This window comes from Colobus angolensis, unplaced genomic scaffold, assembly GCF_000951035.1.
Source record: "Colobus angolensis palliatus isolate OR3802 unplaced genomic scaffold, Cang.pa_1.0 Scaffold51, whole genome shotgun sequence".
In the NCBI taxonomy this organism is placed as follows: Eukaryota; Metazoa; Chordata; class Mammalia; order Primates; family Cercopithecidae; genus Colobus; species Colobus angolensis.
This window is the reverse complement of record NW_012118599.1, coordinates 10,004,370-10,031,010: the sequence shown is the minus strand read 5'-3', so window position 1 is coordinate 10,031,010 and position 26,641 is coordinate 10,004,370. Positions and strand designations below refer to the sequence as shown.

The window sequence follows — 26,641 nt, the reverse complement described above, 5'->3', positions numbered from 1 at the left end:
CAGTCAACTATTGCTGAGCCCTTTCCCTCAAAGCCTGCAGGGAAGTCAGTTCTCCACACTGTTTACACTAAGAGGTACAGATCAGATTTCCACCTAGCAAGAATTTGAAATAGTCAGTTGAAGTTAAGTTTCATCATGGCAGGGTGCGGGGAAACAGTTGCCTGTTTGTGCTGAAAGGCAGTTAGAGAACAATTCTTTATTGAAATGTCTCAAATCTACTTCCTGAGGACACAAATGAACTACTAATTAAAGGGGTCTCTTAACCTAAGCAGAGGATGGGAATCCAGCATTACCTTTTCTGAACACTCTGAAAGAGCTGTCTTCTAATGGAAACAGCATGTGAAGGGCTGTCTTAGCCTTCTTGGCAACCTGTTCAATGGCTGACAGCAGTTCAGATGCACTGCTGGAACCAACAACTTCATAGCCAGCAACGATGCTTCCATTTCTGCAGTGATTATGGGGAAAGAGAAATGAGATTCACTACTTATTCGTTCATTCACTCAGGGCCTATGATATGTGTACATGGCGTTGGGTCCACAGGAATAAAGCAAACAGAGCTTACATTCTAGTGGACAAGGCAAGGCAAATAAAAAACAAGTATCCACCAAAAATACATACATATATATATAAATTTATCTGTATATATACTTACCCTCCACCTAGCCATGCTCACTGGGATATTGCCACTCCCAGAGGCAATTACATATATATGTATGTATAATTATGTCTATATATATACAGGTATAATTATGGGACCCCACATTAAATAAAGCTGGTTAGTGAAGGCTTTTTTTGTGCTGAGGGTCTTTGAAGCTGAGGCCTGCGGCCAGCTATGCAAAGAAAAAAAGGCTAGCTATGCAAAGAACATTGGTGTGGAATGTCAGCACGCATAAAGGTCCTGAGGCAGGAAAATGCCTGTGAGTTTGACAAGCTTAAATACTAGGATGATTGAAATTCAACAGCAAGGGAACAATAGCAGGAGATGATATTGGAGTGGTACCAGGAGCCAGATCTCATAGGACATTAGAGTTGGGATTTCATTCTTTATTAAAAAGTTTTCTTCTTTATTAAAAGGTAGTGGCATCATAAGATTTATATTTTAAGACCATAAGGGCTGCTGTGTAGAAAACAGATGGAAGGGAAGCCAGCAAGGAACAGGGAACCCAGTTAGGAAAGAGCTGGTCGTGGCTTGAACTAGTTGGGTAGCTGTGCATGTGGTCAAATTCAGGTTTTATTTGGAGCTAGAGCCATAGAACTTACTAATGGAAAAGATGATTTGGGGTGTGAAAGAAAGAAATTAGTCAATAATTCCAAGGAATGGAAAAGCAAGTTTTTGTATATTCTTACAATAGAGTACTACTGGACTACAAGAAGGAAGGAACCACCACTGATAGAAAAATGAGGATGAATCTCAATGACATTATGCTGAGTGAAACAAACCAACATGCAAAAAAAAAAAAAAACCTGGATTTTTCCATTTATGTGAAGTTCTGGAATAGACTAAACTAACCTGTGGTGATATAAAGCAGACAAGTGGTTGTGTCTGGTGTGAGGGGATGGCATGGAAAGAGGCTGGAAAGCAACACAAGGGAACTTTTGGGGTTGTGAGAATGCTCCATCTTCATAGGAAGGGACTTGCACAAGCTTTTGTCAAAGCTACTCGAGTTGTACACAAAGTTTGAGCACATAACTGTGTGCAAGTTATACCTCAATAAAAGAAATTATAGCACAGGATGGCTCCAAGGATTGGGTCTCTGCCAGTGGAAGAACAGCATTGCTGTAATGGAAGTAGGGAAGACAGTGGGAAAAATAAGTTATAGGTTAGGAAGGGGAGAGTCAGAGGATTCCCAGTTTGGACATGTGACATTTGACATGCCAGCTGGAAAACCAAGTGGAGATTTTCAAGTAGGCAGTTGGATATTTGGGTCTGGAGTTCAGGGGAGTGCCCAAGCTCAAGTGATAAATTTAGAATCTATCAGCATACAGATGTGCTTGAAACCATGAAAGCACAAGATCACATATATTAAGTCAATCCTGCAATAATAACTCATGAGATAAAGTGTATCATTCCCATTTTATAGATAAGAGAACTTAGGCCCAATGAGAAGTTGGGTCAGAAAATTATTAATTACTAATTGATCAGAAGCTCTGCAGCTCAAATTCGTACTACACTGAACTTGTGCTCACAATGTATAAATAAGTGCAGACACCCTTTTGTGTAATGATGGTCACAATACCTTTGCATTGATATGTCCCTTCTATTGATTACAAAGTATTTTCCTGCTTATTGTTGATTTGATTTAATGAAGTTAAACCCAGGTTCCACAGGTGTATAACTGTCCTGTTTGACAGATAAGTAAATACAATGAGAGATTAAGATTTATTTTAATCTGGGCATGGTGACTCATGCCTGTAATTCCAGCATTTTGGGAGGCCAAGGTGGGTGGATCATTTGAGGCCAGAAGTTTGAGACCAGCCAGGTCAACATGGTGAAAACCTTCTTTATTTTTCAAAATAATTTTTTAAAAAGACATTTATTTTAAATCATATAGGCAAAACGTAAAACTTTAGACTGGGCTTGGTGCCTCATGCATGTAATCCCAGTATTATGGGAAGCTGAGGTAGGAAGATCGCTACAGCCCAGGAGTTTAAGACCAGCCTGAGCAACATAGCAAGACCTCAACTAATTAGCCAAGCATGATGGAACATGCCTGTGGTCCTAGCTACCAGGGAGGCATAGGTGGAATTGCTTGAACCCAGGCGGTCAAGGCTGCAGTGAACTGAGATCGCACCACTCCACTGCAGCATGGACAACTGCATGTTCATATTAAAACAAAATGAAACAAAACAAAAGTAAAACCTCAAAAGTTGTAGTTGACAGACTTGTGCCTACTTTTACTGTGATTTTGTCTACAAATTATTGTAGACAGCTTATAAGATATACATGATAGAATATAAAGTAGAAGTATAGGTAGAAAGCAAGGATCACAGAAAAGAAAAATATGAATATTGAAAGTATGATTAACTATATAAATCTCAATATAAAAAAGAAGCAATGTTTTTGCTAGTATTGAATTTTAAAGAAAACTATACATGTATGACTTAAAAGGACAATGCCCAGGACAATATGTTTATAGCAAATGCTGTTGAAAATTTTCTATGGGTTGGCCAGACGCGGTGGCTCACACCTGTAATCCCAGCACTTTGGGAAGCCAAGGTAGGCGGATCACGAGGTCAGGAGATCAAGACCATCCTGGCTAACATGGTGAAACCTGTCTCTACTAAAAATACAAAAAAATTAGCCAGGCATGGTGGTGGGCGCCTGTAGTCCCAGCTACTCAGGAGCTGAGGCAGGAGGATGGCGTGAACCTGGGAGGTGGAGGTTGCAGTGAGTTGAGAACGTGCCGCTGCACTCAAGCCTGCGTGACAGAGCGAGACTCCATCTCAAAAAAAAAAAAAAAAGAAAAGAAAAGAAAAGAAAAAGAAAATTTCTTGTGGGTGTTTTTAAGTTAACTGTGAAAAAAATATAACAAGTCAAGTTCTCTGACATCTAAGCCACTTTCTCTAACAAGCAGACAGACTATTAATAGTTGGTAATTAATGTACACTTAGAAACTAACTAAACAACTTTTAGAATTAAGGCATAAACAAAAAGATAATTTACTAAATATTTCTTTATTTGCTGTAAACTGTGACCACTGAGTTTTGAGCTATGATGTATACATGATGTCTGTGCAAAGATATTTCACCCAAAGCCCCACTTCTGGCTCCGAATTATGAGGCATCATATTTCCTGTGGTTGCTGAAGGAGAAAATCCACCCTTCGACAACCCACAACCCTTATCCCCAACGCTCACTTTTTCCCATGGATGAGCACCATGATCTCCTGCCTTCTTCTGAGTTTCTGCCCTACTACTATTGTTTTGTAGTTCTACTCACCGACCCACAGTTTTGAGAATGCTTTTCAGTATTTAAGGTCCTAGGCCAGATGTGATGGCTCACGCCTGTAATCCCGGCACTCTGGGGGCCGAGGCAGGCAGATCACCTGAGGTCAGGAGTTCGAGACCAGCATGGCCAACATGGTGAAACCCTGTCTCTACTAAAAATACAAAAATTTAGCTGGATGTGGTGGCAGGTGCCTGTAATCCCAGCTACTTGGGAGGTTGAGGCAAGATAATCTCTTGAACCCTGTAGGCAGAGGTTGCAGGGTTACAGTGAGCCTAGATTGCACCATTGCACTCCAGCCTGGGTGATTACATTAATTTAATTTAAAAATGTTAATTAAATTTTAAATTTTTAAATTAAAAATTAATTTTAGTGTTTACAGAGTGAAACTGTCAAAAAAAAATTTAAGGTCCTAAATTGATTTAAGTGAGAATCCAGGCTTTCCTCTTCAGACTTTTTAAAGCGTTACAGATCCTTCTTCAGTTAGTAAAAATCCTACTATAAAGATGAACTCTGTCCTGTTTTCTGTCAGGGTCATCTAAAAACAGCGCTCTGCCTTCTGCAGAACTGGCGCCCAATTCTGGGGATGCCCTTCTAAGACCATTGTGTTACTTACCGAAATTGGGTGACCTGAACAGACTCAAAACCTTGAATTCTTTTGTATGCTTTTTTAAGCTTAGAAAGAGAACAAAGAGCAATGTGTTAATTCTTATTCCCATACTTCGGAAAGACATTTGAGCAAAAAGTTGAAACAGACAATAAATAAATCAACAGTAGCAAAGGAGCAACGAAAAGAGATACAGTGGGAAATAATTGCATGTCATACAAATACAGTTAAAATAACAGTTGTGAATGTATACACACACACACATATCCATACATATACATGTATAAAATGTGCATTTGAGATTGCTAATATATTGTGAATAACCAACTGCTTAGAATAGGAGATGAACTCGATGCCAGATCATAGAATAAATTTACCCAAAATCCATTTTTTCCTTGGCCATTAATTTTTACAGGTACTTAGACTGAATCCATCTATTAAGTATTTGCTCGGGTCTTCAGTTAGAGCTACACCTGAGCCAGCATCCTAGGTGGAGGGACACTGATCTAGTTTTTATGTGACTTTATTATGAAGTTGAGAGTTTTGCTTATTAACTCTCTTCATCCTCTAACAACAGAGTTTTCTTTATAGAGCAAATCCCAAATGCTGACAATTGAGCTTAGATCATGAATTTTTTTTTCTTTTTTCTTTTTTTTTTTTGAGGTGGAGTCTCACTCTGTCGCCCAGGGTGCAGTGCAATAGCACGATCTCAGCTAACTACAAACTCCACCTCCTAGGTTCAAGCGATTCTCGTGCCTCATCACCTGAGTATCGGGGATTACAGGTATATGTCACATGCCCTGCTAATTTTTGTATTTTTCAGTAAAGATTGGGTTTCACCATGCTGGGCAGGCTGGTCTCAAACTCTTGACCTCAAGTGATCTGCCTACCTCAGCCTCCCAAAATACTGGGATTACAGGCGTGAGCCACTGCACCCAGCCCATAAAAATTTTTTATAAAAAATAAAAAGAGAAAATAATTAAGAAGCCTTAGTATATTACTCAAATAAGTGAGCAAAACTGAATACCACAGAAGTGCAAAGAAGTCAGCTGCTAAACTTTCCTAGAAAGAAGATGCTCAGGGAATTTCAGCTGTGGGCAGAGCAAATAACTGCTCTGTAATAGCTCACTGAAAATGAATAATTAAGGATATGTATTAAATATACATGCTGAATTGAAAACATTTGAACTTGAGTGTAGCAAACAATTCCTTATATAATGAGTAGAAAGAGCTTACTTGAATTTCAATTCCAGTTGCATATTTGGAGTATATAGCAGAAGATGAATTCAAAAGGTCATTTGTAAATCTTTCATTAATTTTGAAAGTGCCCCAAATCTCTGTAGGAAATAAAAATAAGTTTATAGATATAATATATTTCTAACTTGATTTTATTAGTAGCCTACAATTATAGAAGTACAATTTGGAGTCATCTATTCAACAGTGATGTTTCAAATTTTTTTCATAAGAAATGTTCACCTAAAATAACACAGAATGCATACATAAAAACCAGAGTTTTCAGTTGCAGATTTGGAACAGTAATAGGGAAGTGCTGGTAATCAAGGCAATCTTTAAACTAGGTAAATGCGTGGCCTCTCATGTGTCACTAACGAAAGCATTCACTGAACACTGAAATGTATCTTCATCTAGGCAATAAGCTTAAGCATTGTCCCTATTAAAAATTAAGCGATGACAGTAACAGCAATACTACTTGCTAACTTCAACACCTTCCTTACCTACCCATTGCCAGTACTTCTCTGCACTGGGACAATTCTGTGTGTGGACAAATCCCATTTATCCTTCATTCAGGACCTAATCAAATGTCATCTCTTCCACAAAGGTCTTCTGTAATCCTCAGATACAGAGTCTTTCTCTCCTATAAATTCCTACAGTACTTTATCCCTATCTCTCTCCCAGCCTCTTACATATTATTAAACATTGATTTGTGTACGTCTCATCTATGCACATCTCCACAGTACTGTGGGAAGCTCCTCATAAGTGTCATCCCTGTCTGATCCAGCTTGGTATCTTTCAAAGACGGATTAGACATGGACCATCTTTTTTTCCCTTCCCTTCCCTTCCCTTCCCTTCCCTTCCCTTCCCTTCCTTCCTTTCTTTTTGAGACAGGGTCTCACTTTTGTCACCCAGGCTAGAGTGCAGTGGCACGATCTTGGCTCACTGCAGCCTCAACCTCCTGGGTTCAAGCAATCCTCTTCCCTCAGTCCCCCAAGTAGCTGTTACTACAGACACACACCACCACACCCAGCTAATTTTTGTATTTTTTGCAGAGATGCGTTTTCGCCATGTTGCCCAAGCTGGTCTCGAACTCTTCCTGAGTTCAAGCAATCAGCCTGCCTTAACCTTCCAAAGTGCTAGGATAACAGGTGTAAGCTGCTGTGCCCATCTTTCAAAACATAGGCTTTCATCAACATTTGTTGAAGAAATGACATTCTTTTCTTTCTTGTATTACAGCCTGGCCTCTCCAACGAGTCTCCCAATTCATAGACAGCAAGAGAAATTCTTCTTTGTGTCCTCCTAGAATTTGCCTCTGATCTGGGTATAAAGATGGTGCTTAATAAGTAATGTATTGCCATAACCTGAATTGCTGTAGTCCCAGGAAGGAGAGTCAGTATTCCCAAGTAAGCTGGGCTATTTCAGGCTCACTCTTTGCTCAGTTCCACCAATATCTGGGGCTTCCAGTTAACTGAAGTAATCATTGCAGGAGCTTTTTAAAGTCCTTCATGCCCTGGAGTCCGTGTCATTTGGCTCATCTCATCTTTCATTGAACAGAAACCTAAGTTAGCCATAGCTCCCTCAGCTACCACTGGTTTCCTAAGCTAGACTTTTAGCTTTTGTTTTGTTTTAACAAGGCATTCAGTACACATATTTGTTGACAACTGACAGCATTTCTTTTAGTAGAATCATTCACTATGTGTTCCTCCCTGCATTCACATCTCTAGACTTCCCTTTTCTTGAAATTGATGTTGGCAAAAGAGGTGAAAAGAGAGTAGGAAGACAAATGTTGCTTACTCAAGCAGTTCCTCATTTTGGAATTTTAGCAACTCTCCCTCAGTCTCAATAGAATCATATGATTGCAGAGCTGAGCTGGATGGACCTAAAGGTTGAAGTGACCGTCACATGTGTTTCTGGATCTTCTGCACTATGAAAACTCTCACTGTGTCCAGCCAGGCCCAACATAATATATAATCACTGTCCCTCAATCTCCCTGTAAACAAACAGTGACTAGCAAGACGATGAGCCAGAGTCCCTTCTCTGTTGCATGTTGGGGTGGGAGAAGACCCAGCCTGAGCATTCTTTGTTGCTTACTTGTTCTCTCACAGAAATTGACACTCTGGCTGAGATTGTTGAGGTGACATTCACAGCTTGGGAGTGCTCCAGCCGTGTGAAGGTAGCAGTTCTGGGGATCGAGGCATGAGGGAGGAAACCAGGTGTAGCCGTCTTCACAGGTACACTGCAGGACCCCATTCAGGCTGTTGCAGTCTGCACAAAAAAATAGAACTCAGTGTCATGGATTCTGGTTTATAAACTGACTACTGCTGAGCAGTGATTTTATTTTTTATATGCTTATTTTTCAGATTAACTTCCCACATCTTCTATGAATTTTGTTTTGGTTTGTTGCCCAGGCTAGAATACAGTGGTATGTTTTGGTTTGTTGCCCAGGCTAGAATACGGTGGTATGATCTCAGCTCACTGCGAACTCTGCCTCCTGAGTTCAAGTGATTCTTGTGCCTCAGTCTCCTGAGTAGCTGGAATTACAGGCATTAATTCCACCACCAGCTAAAGTAATTAGCTGGAATTACCACCACCCCTGGAATTACCACCACCCCTGGTTAATTTTTGTATTTTTAGTAGAGACAGTATTTCGTCATGTTGGCCATGCTGGTCTTGAACTCCTGAGCTCCAGTGATCTGCCTGCCTTGGCCTCTGAAAATGCTGGGATTACAGGCATGAGCCGCTGCACCCAGCCCTGAGTAGTGATTTCTGATCCTTAGTTCTGACATGGAATCTGGACCAAGGATTTGATTGGTGCAAAAGTAATAGCAATTTTTTGCCATTAAAAGTAAAATAATGGTAATATTTCTCACCAAATGCCAGAAGGATGAAGCCAGGATGGCAATATATTTCAGGTAAGGAAATGTCCAACTCAATAAATTCTGAGGTTGGTATCAGAAAGCTAACAAACATAAAGCTACAATGGCTAGGATTAGCATGCAAAAGAAGGATGTATGCTCCATACATAGCCACTGCAATGGAAGAGAGAAGCAGAAGAGGACATTTGTAATAGGAGAGATATTTAAAGGATTCTAGAGGGTATTTGACCACCATCTCATTGGAGACTCCTTTCCATCCACCTGCCACCACTCCCAGGTAGGCCTTATAAGCAAGATGACAAAGGCAGAGAAACATTTTCGGGGAAAGTCATGATGAAAAGTTTCTCTAGTAGCAATCCTCTATGCCTGCCCTCTTCTATCACACCTGAAATTCCCACCAAAGTCATTTTTTTTCAGTAGATCAAAAAGCAGGGTGAAGTCACCGGACACCTTTGTGAAAATACGCACAGTGTGCAGCAAATGGTTCTCAAGCTTTATTGCACAACAGAATCACCTGGAAGATCTCACCCTGGAGTTTCTGATCCTCTAAGTCAAGATGAATGAAGAATTTGCATTTCTGTTAAGTTCCCTAATGCTGCTGCTGCTGCTACTGCTAGCCTGGGGACCACGCTTTAAGAATCAGTGCTTTAGATCAATAATTTAACTTCTCTGAACCCCACCTTTGTGCTTATTAGTGCTGTCTGCCAAATATTTCTTGCCATCTTCCAGGTACACAGGATTGCATATCCTAGTCCCCTGAAGTTAAGTGGAGCCATGGAGCCAGTTTTAACCAATAAGTTGTGGGCAGAATTACTGTGGTCACTTCTGAGTCAGAGAATTTAATTGCCTATGGAAAACTCTCCAGTGTTTCACTTATTTTTGACTTAGCATGGGTATATATGAGATAGGGTCTGATACATCACTCTGCGTACTGGTGGCAACAGAAACAGCCCTCTGCCAATCTGCAGTGGACATGTAGCATGAAGAAGAAATAAAGCATGTATTATTTTAAATCACAGATTGTAGGGATGATTGCTTCCACAGCATAACCCAACCTGATAGCATAACCCTGACTGATACACCCACCTTCCCCATTTACATATCCAGTCACTGAGAGACACTTACATGTGGTAGCCTTTGCTCTGATAATCATGAGCTCATGTGACCATAATATTGGAGGCTTCAAGAGCTTCAGAAAATTCCTCAAATCTCTTTTCTCCTTGGAATCTCCATAGGTCACCTGAAGCAGCAGCTCATATTCTTGGACTGGGCCTAAAGAGAGAAAGAGGGTCAGAAACCTTTTTTTCTGTCCATGGGGAAACTATTACTGAGGAAGCGACTGAGAAACAATCATCAAATTCAGCCCGGAGGTCAGGGACTCTACCACGCTGCTTGTTCTTGAGTTCCTCTCATCCAAACATGGGCTAAAAATGAATACCTAGGATAAACACAAGCCAATGGTTCCCACACATGCCAAATATACGTCTGTCCTCTCACTTCTGCCAGTCCAGCTGCCCCGGTGCTGCCTGTCCCTCCCCAGAATCACTCTCTCAATGTTATACAGTTCCTCACGGTGCACCCACAGTCAAGCTTCAGGTATCGAGACTGAAGGGGGAAGAGGTGAGGAAATCAAAGTCAACCTTCCCTCCCCCGCCCCCAGCTCTGATCTCCTTGAAGCGTCTCCAATATAAGACCCCTCAATCTCACACTTACGAAGAGCCCTTTTTTCTCCTGTGAAAACATTCCATTCGTTAGCTGAGTTTGGGTATTTATATGAAATCCAAAAGCAAAACAAAACTAAACTTTCCCTTGAGGCTTGATCTACCCACACCTCCAGCTCATCATTTCTGGACAGCACCTTTTCTTTCCCCAAGGAAAAGCCATTAACTGATTTTGACAGGGAAAGGAGGGGAATCCTATGAGTCTTCTCCCATCCAAAATTCACTTAAGTCCATTCACATAAAACTTGGCATGGAATTCTCAGGGGCTTCAAGGTCCCCCAAAGCTCACCTATGAAAGACCCGACATCCCACACCATTGCACCCCAGTCCCATCTCTTACTCTCCCATCTCCTTACAGACTGGAGCCTCTTCCCCAGGCATTGGAAGTCCTCTCTGAGTGGTGGGAGCTGAGGCGAGTCCCACTCCTACTGTCCAAGCAGGTGAGGAGTGGGGAACAGGGAAAAGGGTGGCCCTGCTCACATCGTCAGGGGTTAATGGCATTGGTTCTGGAGCCAGATTGACTGGATTTGAATCCTGGTCCCTGCCGCTAGTTCTGTGCCTTAGTTTCACTATCTGTAAAATAAAGATGACCACTGTACCTAACTCAGAGAGTCAGTGTGAGGGTTTAATTCATCTAATGCACTTCAAAAAGTCCTGCCACATAGTAACATCCCAGTAATAGTTGCTATATTTTTGCTGTTATTTTTACTGTCAGGAAAATTGTATTCCTGTCATTACAAGTTGAAATTTTGATTTCATTTTCCCAAAGAAGTGTAGCCTTGCATGGTGATAGATGCTATGGTACTATTAGCACATTGCTGTATGGCAGACTCATTGCATGGTAGAAAAGCTACTGTGGACTGATCCAGGAACCTAACAACCACATGTGCATCACTGTTTCTATAAGGAAATGTGTTCAGCACTAGAAACATCAAATCCACAAACTAAATTTTAGAACACAACTCATTTCTAGACTGGAGCTATGGCCATTAATTACATTGTTAGAATCAAGGCACAGAAGAAAAGGGCGTGTGTGAATAGCTACTTGCCAGGTCTGATGTAAGACACTATGCTCTCATGATATTATTTAATCTTCACAAATGTCCTGCTCATAGGAATTACTGTCATTCTCCTTGTACATATTTGGATGTTTAATGATATGCCTAGGATCATACAACCAGTCAGAGGCAATGCTGGTATTAGAACCCTGGTCCCTTGACACCAAAATCCACTACACCATGCTGTCTGACAGAGCCTCACCTGATTGTTTTCTCTTATTCAGAGTGAGTTCCCTTTTTGTTTTGATGCCATCATTTCTCTGTTAAAAAGAAAACAGATAGTTATGGTGAGACTTTGAAGAGTTGTGCTTCATAAGGCCTCGCTAAGTTTCCCAGATGAATTAAAATCATGAATCTAAAATCTAAGCCAGGGATGGTGGAGAGGCGGTCAGGGAAGGCCTCACTGGAGCAACTTTTGAGCAAACACCTGAAGGGTAAGAGTATGCCTGGCAGGTGAAGGCAGAATGAGGACACAAGAGCCGCGGAGAGAGGAGAGAGAGAGGAGAGGCACAGGAGGTGGGGTCAGAGGGTCTCTGGGGAGGCAGGTTGTGCAGGCCTTTATAAGGCCACGGAAAGGGTTTTACCTTTTCCTTGAGTGAGATGAGAAACCACTGGGGAGCTTTGAACAGGGGAAAGACATGCTGTAACTTACTTTGTAGCAGGCTCAATCCTGAAGCCCTGCTAAGAACAGACAAGCACAGAAGCAATGAGTGTATTTCAGGGGTTGTTGAAATTATGCAGGTGAAAGACAATGAAGGTGTGAATCAAGGTAGCAGCCACGGAAGTAGTGAGAAGTTTTTGAATTCTGGATATATTTTAAAGGTAAAGCTTAAAAAGTAATGCCAGTGGTTTAGATATGGAATGTGAGAAGAGTCAAGCATGATTCTTAAGGTTGTTTTGCCTAAGTAGCTGGAAAGATAGTGATACCACCTGCTGAGACAGACAAGAAGGAGTGGGTTCGATTTCCGACAAATGAAGCTCGGAGGTCCACTGGGTGCCCAGCTGGAAATAACACGCAGGTAATGGACATGTGAGTGTGGACAAGGGAGAGGTCTGAGATGGAGCTATACAGCTGGGAGTCATCAGCACGTAGAGAATATTAAAACCATGATCCTAGATGAAAGCATCACGAAAATGAGTGTAGATAGGGAAGAGTGTAGATGGTGTCTAAGGATTGCTAATGTCCATCTGTGTGACTTTTCTGCATCCAAAATGCCATAGTAGAAAATGTGTTGAACTGGAAAAGATCTCTAAGATAGTTTAATCAAAGATCCTCCTTTTGCAGTTTGATCATCTAAACTCCAAGGAGATGAAATGACTTACTTATCCAAGGCCACACAATGAATGTTGGTCATGTTGAAACAAGAACTCAGGACTTCGGATCTCAAGTACATTAAATTATGCAGCTGCAGTCCCCTAAAGAGTGAGGGGTTCTAAAAGTGCCAGAAGGAGAGAGGAGAGATAGTTGAGAAGAGATATGAGATATAGCACCAACTTACCCCCAGGAAGCCACCGTGGCCATCAGTGAAGGTGAAGAAAGAAATGAGCCACAGCACTCCAACTTTCATTTTCCCTGGACTGAGCAGCAGCAGTCGGGTGCATAGTCTGTGCTAAACAAGCAGGGTGTCAGGTAAGGTAGAGACATAAAAACAAGAAATTCAAGCCAAAATGTAAAAATGCACACAGTGGTAGGGCCCCACTGAGCTGATCCGAGCCCCTGGGTGTCTGATTGTGTTTCCACTTCACGGAAGCCGTGACATCATGACTTCTGCTCCCACTGCAGGTGTAGTAAATTTCCACCTTTACAGACTTATTAGAAAACTGCTCTAGAGCTCTTTTCCAGGTGATGGTATCTGACTAAACACAGGCTGTTTTTTAAATCATGACTTGCTTAACATTGCAACTAGGTGCATTTAACACCAGTCTTTTATATTTCACGGAAGTTTCCTTTTCATTTCAGGAAAGAAAAACATTAAAATAACCAAAGACTCTTTAAACCATTAATACCAGGATACAATTTGAGTGTTTAAGCACATAAATAATAATGAATCAATCCAGCAAACTTCCTTTTTCATAGTAGATACAATCAGCTAAAAGATGTCCTTGAGTTTATGATTATCTCAAATAATTTAGATAAAACTCAGTACATAGACCTGGTCACAAGATTAATCACTTATACCCAGGTTATTTTGCATCAAAAAAAATCAAAAAATGTTAGAATTGTTCTGTCTAATACAGTAGCCACTAGCCTTGTGTGGCTATCTAAATATGAGTGACAGTTAAAATTAAATTAAATTTAAAATTCAGTTGCTCAGTCGCGTTGACCACATTTCCAGTGCTCAGGGGCCACATGTGTCTAGGGGCTACCGTATTGGGTAGCTCAACACAGGACGCTTACATCATTGCTAAGTTTTACTGCATGGCATTGATAGAACTTAAAGGAATACCTTCTTCTGACCTCTCAATGTTTCTTTTACATCTCACAGGAGAAGGTGAAAAAGTTTGACTCCCTAACTCAAAAGTCCTCCCCTGGAATAAGTGTCCTTGCTTAGCAGTCCGGAGTACACAAAGTTGGGCTCTCCATCCAGCCCTTACCTTGCTTCCTGGGTGTGCTTAAACTTCATACAAATGCTGCCGTCTCTCCAGTGCCACCCCACACTGCCCTCTGATCTCAAAAGCAGAGAAAAGGCATTAGAGACAGGGAAGAACTACCACAGAGGTGGCCTATGTTTCAGCAGAGACCTTTTCTAGGGCTTTCTGGGGCAGCATGAAAAACGGGCAATGTGACACGTACAGCTCTTGAATTTACCTTCTCCTTTTGGATGAATGGTCCTCTTATGCCCCACCTTCCTGTTTACCAAAGACTCCTTGTAAATCTGTTGCTTTAAAATTCTTTGGCAGCAGCCTGAGCTCTAGATTACTCTTTAGGGTCTTGTTTCCCCACAGCTTGTCTGCTCTGGGTTCTATTCCTTCCTGCCTGTGCTTTCTGCTTTCTAAAAGTGATGAATATTTGTCTCTAGAGCAGTGTTTTACAAACTTTCTTGACAGGATCCCATAGAAAGAAAGATATGTTATAACATGAATGTGTGTGTGTGTGTGTGTGTGTGTGTACCTTGGATATTTTCTACTTGTTTTTATTTTATTTATTTCATTTTTATTAGTAAATTGTTATATTCTACTAAATTGATTTTGCAATACCCTCATGAAGCACAGTCACATTGCAGAGGAGGGTTGCGCCCCTTCCAGCCCCTTTTCCACTTTTTCTTCACTTTTTTTTTTTTTGAGATGGAGTCTCACTCTGTTGCCCAGGCTGGAGTGCAGTGGCATGATCTCAGCTCACTGCAACCTTCACCTTCCAGGTTCAAGCGATTCTCCTGCCTCAGCTGCATGAGTAGCTGGGATTATAGGCACCAATCACAATGCCTGGCCAATTTTTGTATTTTTAGTCGAGATGGGGTTTCACCATGTTGGTCAGGCTGGTCTCAAACTCCTGACCTCAAGTGATCTGCCTGCCTCGGCCTACCAAAATGCTGGGATTACAGGCGTGAGTCATTATGCCCGGCCACTTTTTCTTCACTTCTAGGGAAGGATTTTTTTATTTGAATTCTCGGGAACTATTTGGGTCACAGTTTATAGGGCTGGAGCTTTCAAATGGGATAACAGTCTTGGTGCCTGTGGTGTGATCTGTTTTGCCTCTTTGTGCCAGTGCCTGCTTCCAAATGGGAGACCTGGCCTGCATACGGCTCTCAGGCTCACTCTCTCTCTGTTTCACTCTCTCTCTCTCTCACCTCCTCATCCCACTCTGAAAAATCTTTCTCATACATGTAGTCCAGGCCTGAGGCTGTAGAGCCAGCTTGAGAAGGCCTGAAGACAGCTCTGGGCATTGTGGGAAAGCCCTCTCTCATAGACCCCACCTCTTTATTCCCTCTTCTCCCACCCTAGAGATATATTCTGGCATCCTTGGACTTGCTATAGATGGTAAACTCTAACTTAGAGTCAGAGTTTCAGACCAGTGAGGAAAGGAGGGAAGAGAAGGAAAGGAGAAAACATTTAGGAACTTATTAGAAAATGTGGGTGTCCCCATCTCACCCTAAACCTACTAAATCTTGGACAGGTCAGGCCCAGTTCTGTATATTGTAATTATAATTATGATTATGGAGACATGTTCTTGCTCTGTCACCCAGGCTGGAAGTGCAGTGGTGTAGTCATGGTTCACTGCAGCCTTGACCTCCTGGGCACAAGTGATCCTCCCACCTCAGCCTCCCTAATAGCTGAGACTACAGGCTAATTCTTTTAATTTTTTTGTATTGACAAGGTTTCACTATATTGTCCAAGCTGGTCTTAAACTCCTGGGCTTAAGCAATTCTCCCACCTCAGCCTCCAAAGAGGGACTACAGGCATGAGCCACCATGTCAGGACAGCCCATGTGTATTATTAAAGCTAGACAAGCAATGCTCACATCCAGGCAGGTTTGAGAGCTGTTACTCTAGACTGTTTTAAGTATAGGAAAAACGATTTATCCAGAGAGAAGTGGCAGAGGGAGGGGTTGTGGCGCCTGCGGCCTCCACTCTGCTACCCTCCATCCTTAAAAGAATAAAAATAAAATAAAAAATAAAGATTTCTCTATCTAGTCTAGTCCTGTGATAGGAGTTCTACTCTGGGATTTGAAACCAAAGCTCAAGCGAATCAAAATTGTTTTCTTTGCTTCCTTGGTGCATATAGCTCCCTCTGGGATACAGTTGTAAGGTTTAGGAAGTAAAAACACAAGATACCCTCGAAATTTTGAATTTCAAATAAACAATGAATTTTTTTAGTGAAGTATGCCCCTGTGCAATATTTGCAACATTATTTGTTGTCTAAAACTATTTGTTTCTTATCTGAAATTCAAATTTAACTGGACATCCTGTATTTGACAACTAGTTAAAGGTGGGAAAAAATGAAATCTCAAGGCACATGGGTCAAAATGGGCTCTGTAGCTGCGCTAGCCAGGGTCCCGTTCCCAGCTTTGACATTTATCAACTGGATGCCCTTTGGAATTGTCTTAAGTTTTCTATACTTTGGTTTACTCATCAAGAATATGGGGAAAACAGTATTTAATTCACAGGCTCTTAGGAGAATTGAATGAGTAATTTGCAAGTAAAGTACCCAGAGTGGTGCCTAGTATTTCAACCTTACCATCAGCTTGTATAGTTACTTGCTGGATTGTGTCAGAATTTGACTTCAATTCTGAGTCAAATTACTTATTAAAAAAAAAAAAAGGACAGTTGAGTTAACTGATTCCTGCCACTCTGGAAATGGAGGGATCCCAACTTCGAAGCAATAAAAGTACATTTTTACAGTAATTGAATTATCTGACTCAAAGGAGGGTCCACAGCAGCAAGGATGTCAGAGATTGCTGTTGTGTGTGTGTGAGGTCCTCATAAATCCCACTGAACTTCGCCTTTGTTAAACATAAACCCCATGGTATTTTCATCACTTCCCTTCCAAGCTGGAATGGTCCTGATTATTTAGAAATTCTCAGAATCCTTATGTCCTTGCCACCAATGAGGAGCTGTTGTTGTCATTAGAGTATGACATGTTTCCATCACACCTTGTGCTGTGGCTGCTGGGGCCAGTAATGGGAAGGCTTGACCATGGTGGGACAGCCCCCGACCCCGCACTTCCTTGAACTCATTCAGAGAGTTCATTCCCTGTCCTTCAGTTGACAGGGAACAATCATTAGAACTTGCTATCATGCCTTTGGAGAGGGCTGACTGTTGTCTCCCTATTCTTTCAGTTTTATACTTATGGTCTGCAAATATCATTTATTTATGCCAACAGCTGGCTCCTTATCAATAGCGGACTTAGTTGAAACTGCTCACACCTACACTTTCCAGCATTCTTGGCAACAATCTAATCTTAGGCACAGTTGAACTCTGCGCTGTTTCTCTGGCATCAATATTTATGGGATTATGTTTTTTTCTCTATAAATAGAATTCCCAGTAGAGCTGTCTCCTTCCTGTCCATCTTGGCCTCACGTGTGCCCATGTGCACACACACATTGATGGAAAGAGCAGGTCTCCACACAGGGTCTAAAAGAAATCATGACTCAAAAAGAGTTAGGCAGATGACCTGTAAAGCCTTGGTTTTGTTTTACCTCTCATTTTACAGTTTTTGATAACATATTCATTAGCATCTATCTTTTCTAGGAACTGTTGGGCCCCTTGCCTTTGAGAAAAGCTCCTTTGTGTTTCTGTAACTGGACAGAGATAGAGGAGAAGACAGCTGAGAAAATAGGTGAGAGGGCAGAAAAGATAGCCACTTCCATCTTTGGAAAAATGTTTGGAGGTTTGGTAAGTTATATGAATGAGACAAACTTCCTCTGGAAGGACAGTAATTTAAAGTCATTTAAAATCTCAGGGGAGGTCTATATACATGTGTGCACAGTAAAATTTTAAACACGTTTTATATGTTAGCATGTTTTAGCACATTCCTGTTTATCAACACAACAGGAAGAGGTCTGAATGAATTACACCCTAGCCTCAGGTTTGTACCTCTTCTGTGAGGATTTGTGAAAGTTAAAACTCTGTGGATTCGGTTTCCTCTGTTATACAGTAAGGGGAAAAATAAAGTGAGCTCAGATCTATTCACATTCAGGTTTCATTATTACATACCCATTCCCCACCTTCTATTTGTAGATTACTTATGTAATTGTTCTTTTATCAACGTCGGCAGTCACCAAACCAAAGCCTGGAAAGATCACCGATTTCTACTCATCTTTATTCTTGTTTTCTCCTCAAACTGGTTATTAAATTCTTGAACATCGTTTGAGATGAGCTAAGAACCTACTAAGAATTTAATTATTGGGTTCAGAACAGAGGTATAATTTTTAAGAATTCTGGAATTATAAGTCTGGTGGGGACAAAAAGAATTACTTGGCTCAGTCACTCTTCTGCCAGGACACTTCACCAATCTGCTAAACTTGCATTTGTTCAACTACCGTATACTGTATACTGACAGCCTCCCATTTCCCAGGCATTGTGCCATGTACTGGCTGTTAACAATATAGTCATGCCCACCTATCATGCATGGTAGCTCCATGCCTCAAGAGAAACTCCGAAAGCCACAATCCAGATCCACTTCTGTGAACTTCTGGGTTACCGAGAATCTCTGTTCCGGGGTCCCTATTTTAACTGTCCTATGTTTCATTGATTGGTTGTGCCTTCAGAGTCCAGTTTGTGACCCTACCTCCAAATCTGATCCTTTCCCATCCCAGAATTGAGATATGTGCTTATAAATTTGTGTTTCCTTTGCCACTAATTAGAACTTCATTCATCTCAAGAGTATTTCTCCTGCTGCTGGTGCCTGCAGCCTAGCACAGCTGTCTGCTCCTTCCTAACAAGGATTCTGTTTTTCTATTTAGTCTGCACTTTGCATCTGAGAAGAGCTTCACTCAGGATGATTTGTTGTTTTTAGCTCATTGCTCAATATGCCTCCTGGCATTCTAGTAGGGTTCATTTCCCACAGAAGACCAGTCCAGCTCATTTCCACTGTAAAAGGCTTAGCTGCAAGCCTCATGGGTTGGCTCTATTCCAATCCCTTGTAACTGAAGATGTTCACCAGCCGCTTGTGGTTCAGTATAGCAGGAGTGACCACCAAGCCCTTAAAAGATGATTAATGGCATTCCGCAAAAGGTGCCAAGCTCTTTCTTCTAGCCAAGATTTCAGCTTAGTAACAGGACCCAGTCTTCCTGGAATCCCTAGGTAGGGCTTATTTCTCATCTCCTCTACTCAACTTCATTTAAAGAAAGGAAAGACCAGATAATTTGAGCTTCTTGAATTGTTTGCTTTTAAAAATTAAGAAGTACCTGAACAGAACTCCAGAGAGGTGATAGCTACCTCATAAAAAAAGAAATAAAATAATTCCTTCTAATTTGCAAAGTCCTTTTCAATATGTTTTGATTTGATTATTTTGGCAATTGTGTAAGTTAAGTGGAATTTATTTTCATTTCACAATTGCAGAAAATGAAAATGTAACATTTAAATTCTAAATAAAAAGAATTTGTTAACTATTTCCCTAAATTTCTCAGCCCAAAGAATCAAGTATTTCCCTTCAACCATGAGCCAGTTAGTTTTTGTTGCTTGGGGCATAATTTTAATTAAATCATGATTGTTAATTTGATCTCCATCTGAGTTCCTTACAAACAATTCTTTTTTTCAGAAAAAAGAAGAACATGAATTTCAAAGCTATCTTCCTGTTCCTGCGTTAATTTGCACGTTCTCACTTATAAGTGGCAGCTAAGCACTGGGTACACATGAACATAAAGATGGAAACAATCAACACTGGGGACTCCTAGAGCAGAAAGAAAGGGAGAGGGGGAAAGGGCTGAAAAGCTACCTATTGGGTGGGGCACGATGGCTCAGGCTTGTAATCCCAGCAATTTGGGAAGCAGAGGCTGGTGCATTGCTTGAGCTCAGGAGTTAGAGACCAGCCTGGGCAACATAGTGAAACCCTGTCTCTACTAAAAATACAAAAATTAGCCGGGCATGGTGGTGCGCACCTGTGGTCCCAGCTACTTGGGAGGCTGAGGTGGGAAAGTCACCTGAGCCCTGGAGGCAGAGGTTGCAGGGAGCCAAGATCGCACCACTGCACTCCAGCATGGGAGACAGAGGGAGAACCTGTTTCAAAAACAAAACAAAACAAAACAAACAAACAAAAAAACAGCTATGTATTGGGTACTATGCTCACTACCTGGTGACAGGATCATTTGCACCCCAAGCCTCAACATTACACAATCTACTACCCATATAACAAAACTGCACAGGTACCCCCCACGCTAAAATAAAAGTTGACATTACACTAGAAAAAACAAGCTATCTTCCTGATAAACATGATTGTTCTCAGTATCTAAGGAGAGTCAGGTGTCTAAGGATGGAAACACAAATGATCAGGCCTGCTGGAAAACCCCTGCAGAGTAGGCTCTGTGGGATCTTTATATACGAATGGTCAAATTAAAGATGTTACAAACTCTTCTTGGGTGATCTATTTTAAATAAGAGTAAAACACACTTCTCCTACTTCTCATTCCATGCTTACACTGATAAATCTTCACTGTTTCAAACCTACCAAAACCCACTAATTCTTTACGTTTCCCTTTACATATGAATAGCATTTTCATCGTGATTTTCTTAAAAAGTAAAAATAACTTTTAAAATCATATTCCCCAGATGATTCTTCTAGAAATAGAACCAGTTGACTGGCATTCCACCTATACTGAAAATATCACATCAATTCATCCTCAGAAACCATCCAGATTCTACACCATACAGAATGAAAAGCAAACTCAAGATCATCGCAGTTTTGAACTCCCACAGTCTGCCCTCAAACTTCCCTTCTATTAAGCTTCCTTCCACGCATCTGAATTCCAGGTAAACCAGGATTGAACTTTTAACTTTTCTAAGTTAAAAGGAAAGTGCTGCTTCCAAAGGTTTATATATTTTGAGATTTTATAGACATGGTCAAATTGCCCTCCTAACCTGTACCCATTTACACTCATTGGTAAGCTGCAGAAATGCCTGTTTCATCACTCTGTCCACAGTATCTTTTTAACGTTGCCAAACAGATAGGCAAAATTTTTGCCTTATTGTTTTAATCTTCCTGTGTTTGATTACCAGTAAGTTTAAGCATTTTTCAGAGATTTACTGGCCATTTGTATTTTTTTCCAGCTTGACCACTTAAGTCATTTTCCCAAGTTTTTCTGCTGGAATGTTCATCCTTTTCTTAAAAATTGTGTTTTAGGAGCTCTTTTGTCTTTGTCACTCCCGTTATAGGTATTTGCTTATGGATTATAGTTCATCTTTAAATGTTTTGCATTATTTTCTTCTGCACAAAAGATTAAAATGTTCATGAAATCACATCTGTCCATCTTTTCCATTATGGATTTTACTTATTCATTTTTACTTTTAGTTATATTTAGAGACAGGGTCTCGCTCTGCTGCCCAGGCTGGAGTGCAGTGCCATGATCATAGTTCACTGCAGCCCCATCCTGGGCTCAAATGATCCTCTCATCACAGCCTCCTGAGTGGCTGGGACTATAGGCACACACCACCACACCCAGCTAATTATTTTTTAATTTATTTTTTTGCAGAGACAAGGTCTCAACATATTGGCTCACACTGGTCTTGAATTCCTGGGCTCAAGTGATCCTTCTTCCTCAACCTCTCAAAGTGTTGAGATTTCAGGTATAAGCCACCACATCCAGCCCCATTATGGATTTTAAACTTGGGGTTGTGTGAAGAATGTGTGGTTTTGTTTGCTTGTTTGTGTTTTGAGACAGAGTCACGCCCTCTCACCCAGGCTGGAGTGCAGTGGTGCGATCTTGGCTCACCGCAACCTCTGCCTCCCAGGTTCAAGCGATTCTCCTGCCTCAGTCTCCGGAGTAGCTGGGACTACAGGTGCACAGCACCATGCCCGGCTGATTTTTGTATTTTTAGCAGAGACAGGGTTTCACCATGTTGGCCAGGTTGGTCTCAAACTCCTGACCTCAGGTGATCTGCCCACCTCAGCCTCCAGAAGTGCTGGGATTACAGGCGTGAACTACCGTGTCTGGCCAAAGAACATGTTTTCTGTAAAAAGACTGGAAAACATTCTTCTACATTTTAGTCTAAGACTTCATTAGTTCTTTAAATTATTTTTAATACACTTAAATCTTCAATCTTTCTTAAGTTAATTTAGGTTTTGGGATGAAATAAGTAAATCTTCAATCCTTCTGGAATTTATTTAGGTTTTCAGATTTCCTTCCATTTCCTCCAAGTGAATAGCCAATTTTGTCAACTGTATTTCCCAATGAAACTATTTTTTATCTAGACCACCTTGATAATTCTTCATCAATTTTATCTATTTATTTATTTTAAATTTTATTTTTAATTGACAAATAATAATTGTACACATTTATAGAGTACCTAGTGATGTTTTGATATATATAATATATGGTGATCAGATCAGGGTAATTAGCATATCCATCATCTCAAACATTTATCTTTCTTTGTGTTGGGAACATTGAATATTCTCCTTCTAGTTATTTGAAACTATATATTATTGTTAACTATAATCATTCTGCAGTGGTATAGAACACTGTAATTTATTCTCCCTATCGAGCTGTAAGTTTGTTTAATGAGGCCCACCTTTTCCTATAAAATTCTGACCTAAATATATTTTTTAAATTATGCCATATCTACATCTTTTACCAATTGCCTGCTTAATTGATACCTTGGTCAACCACATAAAAGAGTATGATATACCTAAGAAATATATCATTAAGTGTCTTATCAGAAATAATTAGCTTGATTCTTTAAGAGATTAAGCATAGGGAAGTCTCCAAGTAGGATCATTCTGCATGCAGTACAAACACAAGCGTAAAAGGTGCTTACGGAAAATATAATCTGCTTAACACAAATTCTCTTTACCCAGAACTTTGCAGGTGTGAATCTGTTGTATTATGACAGGATGTCCCAACTTCACAAATGTATAATAAATATCTGCTTATCTCAAAAAACTAAAGAAACTCTTATCAGGTTTTAAAGTTTTGTCTTCTGAGAAAGAAGAAAAGAATAAGAAAATTATCTTGAGGACTTTAAAGTCTTTAGATTTGTGGACCTCTGGAGATTAAAAACTGGCATTTGCACTGAGACCAAGAAGACACCATGAGGATCTGATAATGCTCATCAATAAAACGTTAACTAGAGTTTGCAGTTTTAGGAGGGCATACCTCATTGCTGTTCATCTCTGCATTTTATTTATTCAACTGACTACACATAGGAAATTTATTTTAACTCTGTGAAATGCTAGGGCATTTTCCACTTCTATTATTAATTCCTATGAATTTTCATTCTCAACATGCCAGCTCCCAGTTTCCATCAGCCACTGACCAGGAGCCTCTATGAGATTATCTGTGGCTTATTGGGGAGGGAATGTGATAAGAAGGCTTCCCTTCCTTAGTGGTTTTGTGTACTACGGGGTGAGTTTATCAAGGCTTCAACCCAGCTGTGCATGGAAGAGGGTATGTTTCAGATCACGATGCCATAGGCCTTTAGTACTATCCCTCCAAGATTCTAAATTGTTTTCACATCTATTAAAACCATGTATCTCTGGGCATGGTGGCTCACGCCTATAATCCCAGCACTTTTGGAGGCAAAGGCCGGTGGATTACTTGAGGTCAAGAGTTTGAGAAGAGCCTGGCCAACATGGTGAAACTCTGTCTCTGCTAAAAATACAAAAATTAGCCAGGCGTTGTGGCAGGTGCCTGTAATCCCAGCTACTCAGGAGACTGAGACAGGAGGATTGCTAGAACCTGGGATGCAGAGGTTGAGGTGAGCCGGGATTGTGCCACTGCACTCCAGCCTGAGCAACAGAGACTCTGTCTCAAAAATAAATAAATAAATAAATAAATAAATAAATAAATAAATAAATAAATAAATAAATAAAATAAAACCATGTATCTATCCAGTCAAGAACTCTGAAGACCTTGAAATCTTGTGAGCACTACTCTGCTAAGACAAACACAGTTTGGGAAAATCCCAAGACATATGCATTTGGCAACAGCGTTTCCCCTTCTCTACAAGCGATGGGTGTTCCCTGCCAAAGAACATTAAAAAGAAAGTCAGGGGCCTGGGCGCGGTGGCTCACGCCTGTAATCCCAGCACTTTGAGAGGCCGAGGTGGGAGGATCACGAGGTCAGGAGATCAGGAGATCGAGACCATCCTGGCTAACACGGTGAAACCCTGTCTCTGCTAAAAATACAAAAAATTAGCCCAGCGTGGTGGCGGGAGCCTGTAGTCCCAGCTACTCCGGAGGCTGAGGCAGGAGAATGGCGTGAACCCGGGAGGCGGAGCTTGCAGTGAGCCGAGATCGCGCCACTGCACTCCCGCCTGGGCGACAGAGCGAGACTCTGTCTCAAAAAATACAATAAAATAAAATGAAATAAAATAAAACTAGGCAAAATATTTTGAAAGTTACAAATATAAACATTTAAATTAGGTAGGTTACACAACAGTTTCATAAGGGTGGCCTTAAGCAAAATTGTGAATTCAGTGACACTTGTCCTGGGGATGCCACTCCCCTACTTTCTGAGTTGTGCACTCTTGTGACGCACACTCCTACCACTGCGAATGCCCTCAGATATCCAGTACGCTCTTGCTTCTTCCAGTTTTTACTTTACTTACTCTCAGCCAAAGCACTAAAATCATTTACTCATATCCTAATTTGAATGAATGTGTTCATTTACTTTTTTAAAGAAGATGTTTGTATTCCTTTAGTTGTGTAATGAAAGACATCAGAAAGCGCATTGTTGTGAAAGTATGGTGCTTTCCTTGCCCTCAGCCCAGCAACAGACAGACCCTGTTATGGGGACATTGTCCCTGTTTTTTAAGAAATTTACTCTCCTTTCGGAGAAGCAAGACATACGAGGCATCCATCAATAATTCACGTCAGCTTAGGGTTATGCACAAAAGGTGAGTTTGCAAGTTGAGCTTGTCAGACTCCACAGGCATACACTCCTATTTCCAATCTTAATGCTTATTGGCACCATTTTACAAATGAAATAACCAGGACAAGACAACTAAATAATTTGCTCAATGTTTTACTACTTGTCAATGGTTGAATAAAGTATTATGGGACCATTATTAGAACACTTGTCAATTTGGGTTATGGTTAGATAATGAGTGGTGTTTTCTTAATGAAAACAGAACATAATAGAAGGCTTGTGTTAATATTCTAACATATTAACGAATGTACTTTTGTTTATTTTTTGCTATTCTCGCCTCAGTTTGTAATCTCCAGCCCATGAATGTTATCATCAAGTTGGGCTTAATGGATCTCAGCACGAAAAAGTCAAGTTCATCACTTCTCTACGCCTCTCCCACTTTGACCTGGTTTCTATTCCTCCTTCAGTGTCTTTCCTTTATGTAGTCTCTGGCATGGCGTATTACATAGGCTATCAGGTTTACATAAATGGATTTTTCATGAAAACAAAGAAAAGAGAAAAGAAAAATTATATATTTTCAAGGCAGCTACTAAGAAAATACAGTGTGTCATTTTATATTTACTTGGGGAAGTAGCAGGAGAAATGATTAGTCAATTCTAGGGTTTTTTGGAGTCCTGGAAAGGAGTTAAATTGATAAGTACTTCCTGGGTACATATGGATTCAGGCAAACCTTAAACTAATTCACCCTAAAGGAAAAATAAGCTTAATTCTCTCAAGCGCAATTTTATTTTAAGAGATTGCTATGGTTAATGTATTATGAATTAGTGAAAACCATATGACTGATCTTTGGTGGAGCCCGTTTTATTCTAGTCAATCTACCTCCCTGGCACATCAGAAGAATGGGGATCCTGTGTTATCACAGAGGGAAGAGTGTGCTTCGAGTCAGATAATCTGGAGCTTGAGCCTCAGCTAATCACCTCATTATAGTTTGTAAGCAGATTGAAATCTGTTGTTTCTGTTCATTGTTTTTTCAGCTCTGTTCCCTTAATTAACCATCTTTGGGAAATGAGATATTGAAATCAGAATTTTTTTTTCAAGGAGAGAAAAAATAATCTCAGACTAACAGGTAGTATTGGTCATAGTAATACACGTTCTTAGTAATCAGAGTACAGTTATTGGGCTTACCTGGTGATTTCTCTCTTCACGCCACAGCTCGAGGGAGCCCTTCCTTCAGTGTACTTGTGACTCAATTACTTCTTACGCTGTTTGGAAAGAAAGTATTAGTATCTGAGCAACAGCAGCTCACTGGTGTGAACACAGGCTCACTGATCCATCAGCAGTTCCTGGCACACATTATGGTCTGTGCAGGTAGACAAGCCTGGGACACACCCCCTTCAAGACGGAAACAATATACTTTTCTGCTAACTCCCCTCCACCTTAAAGTCACTATTAGGTCTGGTAAGAGGAAGGAGCGCAGAGCTCAAGACTTAATGATTCTCCCAGCAAACATAGATGGGTGTCTGAAATCACAGAAGGGAAATGGGAGAGAAAAGCTCTAGGGGAATGTGAAACACTTTTGCCCTAGATCTGTTTGCTACAAAATGCTACTCCATCAAAACTTCCGTCCAGCCTCTGAACACACTGGGTCATACTCTATAAAGCTGAAGGAATGCAGCCCTTCATGCATAATTCCAATGAGGACAGGTGGCTAATTCCTGTGGAGCAGAAATAAGAGTAGATATT

At 40.7% G+C, this 26,641-nt stretch overlaps 1 protein-coding gene across 2 annotated transcripts in view; it reads right to left on the bottom strand.

Annotated features, from left to right (window-relative positions):
- ADGRF1 (adhesion G protein-coupled receptor F1) overlaps nt 1-26,240 on the bottom strand; it is a 42,338-nt gene extending 16,098 nt beyond the window's left edge. The window contains exons 1-8 of one of the 2 annotated variants that reach the window (XM_011960275.1): nt 26,084-26,240; nt 12,940-13,050; nt 11,643-11,700; nt 9,787-9,933; nt 7,877-8,050; nt 5,789-5,889; nt 4,562-4,620; nt 294-445 (exon numbers count right to left, since the gene is read on the bottom strand). In XM_011960275.1, the coding sequence (XP_011815665.1) occupies nt 294-445; nt 4,562-4,620; nt 5,789-5,889; nt 7,877-8,050; nt 9,787-9,933; nt 11,643-11,700; nt 12,940-13,008 (760 nt within the window). In that variant the 5' untranslated portion in view covers nt 13,009-13,050; nt 26,084-26,240. Of the gene's footprint in view, nt 1-293; nt 446-4,561; nt 4,621-5,788; nt 5,890-7,876; nt 8,051-9,786; nt 9,934-11,642; nt 11,701-12,939; nt 13,051-26,083 lie in introns of those variants that run through there. The other variant, XM_011960276.1, reaches the window with a different exon arrangement.
- Nucleotides 26,241-26,641: the final 401 nt, after the last annotated feature.